Genomic DNA, 10,048 nt, shown 5'->3' with positions numbered 1-10,048 from the left:
CAGTTGCAGTAGAAACAATATTGCACTTGTCATTTATCTTCAAATGAAAATAACTAATAAATAATATAAGATTCAATGAAAGTTGAGTATAAAATCAGAGCTTCGAATGCACATTGAATATAACAGCAGAATTCACTTCAAATGCTTTTTCTTTATGTAATTTGAAAACTTGTGATAAATTCATTATGATTGTCCAAAGCTATTGCATTGCTTTATTACATACCGAACCGAATCTTACTTAAGAGAATTGGACAGTAGAAATCAGTAAAAACAGAGGCTTAATCACCATTTCAACAGTAAATTTTTTTCCAATGCGAGTAATGAACTTGGAATGAGCGTTGACTTCATATTCTTTGGACGAGCGTCCCCATGTGCGCGCAGGGGGCGACGAGCGTCCGCTTGTTATGAACCCAGCGTGCGCTAGCTATGTGACGACTGTCCTGGCGACGAGCGTCCACTTCATGTTCTCTGGATGAGCGTCTTGACGAGCGTCCACTTCATGTTCTCTGGATGAGCGTCTTGACGAGCGTCCATTTCATATTCTCTGGACGAGCGTCCTCTTGTGCGTGTAGGGAGCGACGAGCGTTCGCTTGCGATGAACCGAGCGTGCCCTTGCTATGTGAGGAGCGTCTTGGGCGATGAGCGTCCTAGGCGACGAGCGTCCACTTGATGTTCTCTGGATGGGCGTTTTGACCAGCGTCCATTTCATATTCTCTGGACGAGCGTCCGCTTGTGCGTGTAGGGAGCGACGAGCGTCCGGTTGCGATGAACCGAGTGTGCCCTTGCAATGTGACTAGCGTGTTGGGCGATGAGCGTCCTGGCGACGAGCGTCCTGAGCGACGAGCGTCCAATGTTCATACCTGCATATTCATGAATCTGCTGAGTGCAGACAGCTAAATGCAGCTGAATTCAAATTTGATTCATCAGAAACCTTCATTTCTGATGAAAATAACTAATAAATAATATAAGATTCATCAGAAACTGTGATTCAAACGGCACATTGAATATAACATCAGAAACTGTGGTTCAAACTGGACATCATATTCATTGAACAGACAATACTTTGCTTCATCAAATAATACATCAGCACACAATACATATTGAAGTTTGTATCCAAAAAAAGGTGCTAGCCGAAACAAAGTACCAAAATACATATTAATAATAGCTAATGACTTTCTAAATCAGTTTGAAGGTGCTGTGGCAGTTGGGTCAGCTGGTGTTGAAGTTGTCTGAGGTGCTGTTGTTGATGGGTGACTTTGTTGGGGTTGTTCAACCTCGCATTGAGTAATTTGACTGGATTGAGTTGCATTTGGAGTTGTTGGAGCAGCTTGGGCAGCTTGTGGACAATTATTTCTTTTATGTCCAAGCTCTCTACATATGCCACATCTCTTACGTGTTCCACCTTGTCTTAGTTCAGTGTCATCTTTCTTAAGCTCCCAAGGCTCTAATCTTCTTTTCTTTTTCGGTCTACCAGGCAAAATTCTCTTAGGTGGAGGCAACACATCAGGCATTGAAGTCATTTCCCACATATGAGCACCGTGGACTGGATATATCATTGGAAAGTATGTTTGTTCATAGGTTGACTTTGTAAACCAATGTGAGATGTAGTCTTCTCCATTGATGTTTAAAAATGTCATGGCAGTGAGGGCATGACAGCATGGGATTCCTGTTATACTCCATTTCCTGCAACTACAGTCCACTTTATCTATGTCAACAACAAACTTGTCACCAATGTTGGAAGTGTGTCTCACTTCAAATAATTTCAATCCTGACCAGCTGGAAAATGAAATTTGGATTCAAGTGAGTAAGTAAAGTAAAGAAATTAAAACAAATAAAACTTCATATTATGAAATCATACCTAGGTATCCAATATTTTGTGTTGTTTAATTCCTTTTGAAATCGTTTATAAATTTTGGGGCAAAAGGAACCTTCATATAACCTTATCTTCTCTCTATTTCTTGCCCATCTCTTCATTAGATACATACGAATGTCTTCCATCATTGTTATGATGGGCTTAGCCCTTGCATCCAAGATCACACTATTAAAAGCTTCAGAGATATTGTTTACTAGGGTGTCACAAGCAGCTGTAGGTGTAAACCTTGACCTTGACCAAAATCTATATAAAGAAAAACACACACATTTATAACACAACCAAACAGTTCTAAATAATTGACATGGCTAACACTCTTGAAAACATACCTTGGTGGAATAGCTATCAAGTGCTTAAAGGCCTCTACATTGACATCTTTTATTTCTCTCATGACTGCCTCCCATGCTTGAGGATGGGTTGATGATGCTGCCTTCCATAATAGACGTTTCAGATTTTTTCCAGGATATTTTTTCCTAAAATTTGCATATATGTGGCGGACACAAAACCTTTGATCAACACGAGGTAGAAGTTCTTGTATTGCTGGCAGAAGTCCCTATCAAATGATAAAAGTAAATTTACTGAACATGAACATGGAAGACTAAGGTCTCATAATAAAAAACAATGAAATATAACTTACTTTTTGTTGATCTGAGATAAATGTATACGTTGAACATTTTTCAACACCACCAAGATCATCAATCAAGAATTCCAAAAACCAAGTCCAGGTTTCCTTATTCTCCACCTCCACAACAGCATATGCCAAAGGTAACATTTGGTCATTACCATCTCTTCCAACTGCTGTTAACAATTCACCCCCATATTTCCCTTTCAAGAAACACCCATCCAAACCTACAATGGGCCTACATGATATGAAACTCACCTTACATGCCTTCAAACAAACATAAAGTCTCTTGAATACTTGGTTCCCCTCATTAGGTTCTACACTAACTTTGACAGTTGATCCAGGATTTGACCTAAGCAGCTCATTGGCATAGTCATATACCCTTTTATATTGTTCTTCAAAATCACCTTCAATTTTCTTGTGTGCCATTTTCTTTGCCCTAAAGGTTGTTGACCGAGACACATTAATATTCCATTTCTTACAAACTTTGTTTTGGAGGTTAGTCAAATTAATATTTGGATTTTCTTTTATGGTCTTCTCTAACCTCCCACTTAACCATTTTGATGTCACTAAACGCACATTAAATTCTCTACTGCAGGTATGCTTGTTTATAATCTTCCTTAACTGCCATGTATTTTGGGCAGCCTTATATGCACAATATGCGTACCATGGGCACTTCCCTTTTGCCCCACAACATTTAACAGAAACTCTTGTTTTATCATTTTTAAAAACCTTCAATTTCCTACCATTGTCTACACCGTAGCTTCTTATTGCTTCTGTGAAATCTTTTTTTTCACTGAAGAATGTCCCCACTTCCCAGTTATAGTGTTCCATACTTTTGGGCAATGAAAAAATGCCAAAATTTCCATAACGGTCTCTATCATCATTTGATGAATCACTTAATACAACGCTGTCTAAACTTTCAGATTCCCAAGAATTGTCAGATAAACCTCTGTCATGTACATGCTGTAATGGAGGACACTTCCCACTTGGTCCACCCACTTCAACTTCCTCACTACGGTTACAAAAATCATCTTCACTCAACACATCCTCTTCATCTCCATTCCAACTTCTAACATCGTAGTCATCATGTCCCCCATCCTCTCTCTCAGCCTCTGCCTCCACAAAATTATCATTGTCAGCCTCTACACCCTCTCCTAAAACAGCCCCAACATCCTCTCCCTCAGCCTCTGCATCCACAAAGTTATCACTGTCAGCCTCTACACCCTCCCCCAAAACAGCCCCAACAACCTCTCCCTCAGCCTCTGCCTCCACAAAGTTATCATTAACAGCCTCTACACCCTCCCCCAAACCAGCCCCAACATCCTCTCCCACAACCTCTGCCTCCACAATGTTATCATTGTCAGCCTGTACACCCTCCCCCAAAACAGCCCCATCAGTGTCTCCCTCAGCCTCTGCCTCCACACAATTATCATTGTCAGCCTGTACACCCTCCCCCAAAACAGCCTTCTCACACTCTTCCTCACACTCTACCTCTACACGATTATCACTGTCACCCTCCCCCAACATATGAACGTACTCAGGATCTGACACCATGTGTACAACATACAGGTGAGATTGACCATTCAAAATGGCAAGGTTGACCAGATGACATGCACCCTTGTCATCAGATAATAGTTCTAACCTTCCTTCTAACACAGTACCACCACCCACTGCATACCACAACTCTTTAACATTAATATAGCCCATCTCCTTCAAAATGGACATAATTTCAAAGTAGCTCCATCTATCTGGGTCAATTTTTAAAGTAGATGTTTGACCAAACTCATATTTAAATGACCCATCATTCACAAATTTGCCCCCATGGTGAAAGACCACTTCGACATCACAGTTAGGCATCCTAAACTAATATAAAAAATCATGTCAGTCTAACTTTACCCAAATAACACTACATTTAATTGACCAAAATAACACTACATTTACATATCAGGATACGACTGTCAACCCATCAGGGTACAACACTTCCACAAAGCACTTTAAACAGACCATAAACAATTAAAACAAATTTGTACTGAACCCTAAACACAGCATAAAGATTGACTTTAACCTACAATGGGGGACCACACACAACACCCATAATGGGGGACAACAACAAACAGAGATAATAGTTCATGGGGGACCACAACAAAAGCAAACACACACACGAAGCAAACACACACACCAAAGCAACCATAAACCCAACGAAAGCAATGTACACGTAGCTTCGAATGGAACTTCGAATGGAACCCACTTCGCACTTCCAAATCACCGAACGCTTCCAAATCACCAGACGCGCTCTGCTTTCAAAAGCCCCAATCGCACTTCGTTCACAAATAGAAATACCCTAAATGAATTCTGATTTTAATTCTTTAGTGTACAAATACCCTAAATACAAATCACCAAACACGTCACAACCACTACTGTGACTCATTTGCCACGTTTTACGCCACGTTTTACTTCTTTAGTGCCAAATAATCAGCCACTTAACGCAGTTAGTGTGTATTTAACGGAGATGACTACATTGACACAAATATTTCCAATGTTTGGATTCAATTGACACTTTTACACCACGTGAGGATGACAATGAAACTTTTTTAAAAATGAGGATGAATTTGACACAATTCAACCAAAGTGGGGACAAAAGAAGCAATTAAACCTTTATTTTACGACTTCTAACAAGATAAAATAAGTTGATTTTTTTTTACCAGAGAAACGTTTTCCGGTGTCGTGAGCGGTGGAAGCGGTGGCCGTAGCTTCATTCTGACGCCATGAACACTGTTATCTGCCACCGCCTAAGGCTAAGTGCAAAACTTCTTCTCTATTCTTTCCCCAAACCCTCTTTCTTGTTCTCAACAACTACTTCCGATTCTGTCTCCTTCACACCAGAGGTTGCACTGAAACTATCCAAACGACTTCGTTTCAACACCGCCCAAAAACCCGATTCCGTCATCTCCTTCTTCCAAACCCACGGTTTCTCCGCCCCCCAGATCCACCGCATCCTCAGCAAATGCCCCGAACTCATAGTATGCGACCCCACCCGAACGCTTTTCCCCAAATTCCACTTCTTGGCCTCCAAAGGCGTTTCTGCATCCGGCGTCGTTTCCATTGTCACTAGGAACCCCCGATTCCTCTGTCGCAGCCTCGAAAACTGCATCTTCCCCACCTTCCAACTCCTCCGAAGGTTCTTTCCCTCCGACCTCAGAGCTCTCGCTGTTTTCTTCACCTGTCATCGGCAACTGTCACTTGGCATCAAACGTTGAAAGGTTGCTCGACGCCGGAGTCGCGCACGTCGGCATTCGGCACTTGCTCTCCTCTCGGTCTTTTGTTCTCTGCTCCAACCTGAGAACCCTTGTGGAGGAAGTGAAGCTGTTGGGGTTTGACCCTCTGAAGGTGACCTTCGCTGTGGCCCTTGAGGCCAAAAGTACAGTTTCGAAACCCCTTTGGGATGCCAAAGTCGACGTGTTGAAGAAATGGGGTTGGTCCGAGGATGAGGTTTTGGTTGCGTTTAGGAAACAGCCTAAAATGATGCACTGTTCCATGGAGAAACTTGATGCAGTGATGGGGTTTTGGGTGGGTCGGCTTGGATGGGATCGTTCTACGCTTATTGCGTACCCTTCGTTGTTTTTGTTCAGTTTGGAGAAAAGAGCTTTGGTTCTGCAGCAGCTTCTCTCCAGAGGATTGGTGAAGAAGGATGCTAGCTTCGTCACACCGTTTGTAAAGTCTGATGAGGGGTTTCTGAAAAAGTATGTGAGATCTTTCACGGAGGAAACACCCTGGTTACTAGAGCTATATCAGAAGGGACAGGGAGCATCCTAGCATTTGGTTGTTGAGATTTACTTTAACTCATGCACATACATACAGATTTTGGTGTAATTCATCTCTAACCACTATCTCTTCTCCGACGATCGTAATGTGTTGTTTATTCACTATGAACATTTTCCAATTAAGTCCTAGTTGTGAATATTTTATAGGTGATTGATCCAGGAGAGCAAAAGGTGTTGTTGTTAGAGAAAGCCTTTGCAGGTAATATTGATATTGATTCTCATTAATCCTTCTTGTGAGTTTCTTTCATTCTACGTATTATTTTTCAATGATGCGTACCTTCATGAATTGTGGGATTGGAATGTTGCTTGAATTTCTAGTCTTTTCTTAACCTGTTGAGCACGAGAGCGAGAGGCTATGCAAATCAAATTTCTTTCGACTATTCGATTTCCTCCTGAAAATAGAACTATGAAATATCAGAAATGCATGTGTCCTATGCAAATCTGGGTGATTGAATGGTTTGTCAGAGATATTTTTTTTAACAAATTTTGTTGTTAAAAGCTTTTTGGATACTCTATACAGTATTCCTTCTAGATTTTCTCTTGCCAAATGAACGCTGATTTTGTCATGAATTTGAAGAAAGGTTATTCTTCTTACAGGACTGCTACTGTTTTGTGTGGAAGAAGAGAATAATTTGCATCATGTTGTTTCGTTGAATACTGCTTTGAAGAAATGATCCTGATCACGTTTATTATTAAATATGACAATAAGAACACTAATATATTATCTATCTGATTGGCAATGAGAAAGTGAGCAAGGTGCGAGGCATTTTCAAATGGCAAGATGACAAAACAGAACCAGAAACACCCAACACTGCAAGCAGGCAAAGGAATAAGGGAACAAATTCTTAGTGAATTGAGAGAGAAAGGATGAAACCCAAAATCCTTTAAAACAGTTACCACTGCTATAACTTAGTTTTGACATAATTATTTGTTCTTTAAAGTTCTCTCTTCTTATTCTTTAGAATATTTTCCCCAATTCCTAATAATATTTTGCTTGCTATATTCGGTACATAATTCATTATAGGTTCTTTAAGCGCCCATAAAACTGAGTTGTAATAAGATTACTTCTTAAATTTTCTGCTGCAATTGCCACTGTCCATCAAGATGTCAAATACATATTTCTGCTGTAAGATGAAAACTGCAGCAGATAGAAACTCTGCAACCTAGATAGTATGTGAAAAACGCATGAGAAAGAAGAAACGGAATGGGGAACCAAAGGAGAATAGAAGAACGAAAGAAGAAACAAGAAAAGGAAAAAATTCATAAAGACAGAATGATTTAGAATTACCCGGTAAACAGCAAAAAATAAAAATTGATTAATATAAGCATAAAACGGAGAAAACAGTAAAGCGCTAAGCAAGTTATGCTAGCGCTTAGCTATAAACATAGGCATTCAGAATTAAGAATACTGAGAGCCTCCCTCAAGTTGAGAGTAATTATTGAGCATTCCAACTTGAAATATAACGTGTGGAATATTGAAGTTGGTAGAGTTTTTGTTAAAATTGACGGTGGTAGAATTTTGTTAGAATATAAGCTTGTTGAAGATTAGAGCATATAGGAAGAAGCTTGGTTAAACCTGGGTGAAGTCTTTTTTTCAAACGATGTGACAATTAATTTCTGTCTTTGGTTCGTTCATGAAACAATTGATTATAAACGATATGCGTGATAGCTTAATTGTCACAGTAGAGAAGAGTAAGTTGTGAATGAGAAATACAAAGATCTTGCATGAGATGAATTCTAAAGAGCTTCTAGAATTTGTTGGTTGTTTCTTTGATCACGAAGCAGTGTTGCGGGATTTTAACTTGAGTGAAGATATAAGAAACTATGAACATAATGGGTTGTGTTAAATCTTCATACATTGTTAAGTAAAGAAAAGCAAGAATCACCAAGAAACAAGAAAGGAAAAACTGAGATGAAAGATCAGAGATACATAGCAGAGCTCTTATGTCATCTTAGATTTCCAGCTGCAATTGCCACTAAACCATAAAAATGTCTATATACATTTATCCTGTAAGATGGAAACTGCAGATAGAAAAACTGCAACCCAGATAGTAAGAGAAAAACGGAAGGTAAGAGGAAACCAAAAGAGAATGAGTAATGGTTATAAGAACGAAAGAAGAAACAACCAGCTAGCCAAAGTAATATTGTCTTGTCTGCTGCTACGTGTACAGTATGCATGCACTGTCGCTTTGTATCTTCTGCATCCTTTTGTTGACTGATATGTTGTATAATTAATGTGAATCAGATTTCAATTGCTGCTAAATATTCAGAGATTGAACCAAGTGGAGTTTTCGAATATACCATGTTATTGCTTGGCCATACGTACACTTGATTTAAAACATTTCTTATACTCCCAAACTAACACGTATGAAATATTTTGAAATATTTGATGTAACATCCAAAAATATAGTATAAAATTATACGTGGAAGTCAACATATAATAATATATTAAAACAGTTATAGAAAAATAAAGTTAACCTTAGAGTTATTATAAAATAACCATAAAATTTAAAATTTTACAAAATTCCTATACTACTACAAAACTATGTACCTAACCGACCGGTTTATACACCATTATTAACAAGATTAAACAGTAAGGTACTAAACGGCTAGTCTTTCTTTTTCTTCCAAAGCTTGCTCCACCGAGCACTCTACCTCTGCTCACACCCAAAGATAATCATTGCAAGAGAAGAACCGAACAGGAACATGGACAAAACAGGAAATAAGAGTAAGCTAATGTAATTTAATTGCATACACATACATACAGTTTGCTCAAGTTCAAACAATGCCGAACATAACACTACTACATACTAAAACCGAATACAAGCAAGCATATACAAACTGAACACTCAAATAGTTATGACGGAACACTATATTCATGCATAAATCGAACACCTGACTTGACCATCCGGATTGTATGAATGTGTAGCTACAGGCATTTCTGCACTTGCGGTGGTGAAACAGCAAGACACCCATCAAGCTACCCCATAAGGTTAGTGCAGTGAAGATTACCTCGATACCCTGAGGTTAAAGGACCTCCTGCCATCCTCACACATGAGTTACTCCTCTCTACTTGAGAATGAGTAATCACAGAATATCAGGATAAACACTAGCTTAGCACGATATCCACATTCATACTTTACCATTCAATAACCATCCACGAGACATTCCGCCTTGGAATTCTCTTCCACAGTACTTAAAAACATAATCCTCATCATTTAACATATAATTTCATTCAACAATCATATCCTCACTGATAAAACCGAGAACCCTGTGAACGTTCGAGACCGAACGGTTTCTCACTACCCAAAGGATAGGACCTAACGGTCCATAATAGATAGAACAGAAGAAGTGGGAACACTATTAAAGACTGACCACTAGAAGAGACCAAACACTAACACTAGTATAAGTGCTAGTATAAGACCGAGCGCTAACACTAGTATAACTGCTAGTATAAAACCGAGCGCTAACACTAGTATCACTACTAATATAAGATCGAGCACTAACACTAGCATAACTGCTAGTATAAGAACGAGCGCTAACACTAGCATAACTGTTAGTATAAGACTGAGCGCTAACACTAGCATAACTGTTAGTACAAGACCAAGCGTTAACACTAAGAAACCCACCCTTCTAAGACCGAACGGTCATGAATTGGTAGGACTCCAAGAAGACCGAATTCAGTTACTGACCGAGCACAGAACAAGACTGAGCAGTCAATAGTAACCGCTC

At 39.4% G+C, this 10,048-nt stretch overlaps 1 protein-coding gene and 1 non-coding gene across 2 annotated transcripts; one reads left to right on the top strand and one right to left on the bottom strand.

The window, feature by feature from the left end:
* Positions 1-1,025: 1,025 nt before the first annotated feature.
* Positions 1,026-5,320, bottom strand: LOC128197941 (uncharacterized). The gene is made up of 5 exons (XM_052880851.1): positions 5,198-5,320; positions 2,508-4,358; positions 2,200-2,423; positions 1,859-2,116; positions 1,026-1,776 (listed from the first exon to the last, which is right to left on the bottom strand). The coding sequence occupies exons 1-5, from the start codon at positions 5,249-5,251 to the stop codon at positions 1,182-1,184; spliced, it is 2,982 nt and encodes a 993-aa protein (XP_052736811.1). The 5' UTR covers positions 5,252-5,320; the 3' UTR covers positions 1,026-1,181.
* Positions 5,211-7,316, top strand: LOC108336607 (uncharacterized). Its single transcript, XR_008250686.1, has 2 exons — positions 5,211-6,515; positions 6,914-7,316. It is a non-coding gene; the product is annotated as an uncharacterized LOC108336607 (transcript).
* Positions 7,317-10,048: the final 2,732 nt, after the last annotated feature.

Source organism: Vigna angularis, chromosome 7 (assembly GCF_016808095.1).
Source record: "Vigna angularis cultivar LongXiaoDou No.4 chromosome 7, ASM1680809v1, whole genome shotgun sequence".
Classification (NCBI taxonomy): Eukaryota; Viridiplantae; Streptophyta; class Magnoliopsida; order Fabales; family Fabaceae; genus Vigna; species Vigna angularis.
Note: the sequence above shows the minus strand (reverse complement) of the source record. Positions and strands in the feature narration are given on the sequence as shown.

Bases quoted from the DNA above. Each gene is read 5' to 3' on its own strand.
- LOC128197941 (XM_052880851.1), bottom strand. From the start codon at position 5,251: ATGAAGCTACGGCCACCGCTTCCACCGCTCACGACACCGGAAAACGTT. The intron at 2,117-2,199 runs GTATGTTTTCAA...TTCTTTATATAG, and splicing joins TTGATAGCTATTCCACCAAG to ATTTTGGTCAAGGTCAAGGT. The intron at 1,777-1,858 runs GTATGATTTCAT...TTCATTTTCCAG, and splicing joins ACAAAATATTGGATACCTAG to CTGGTCAGGATTGAAATTAT.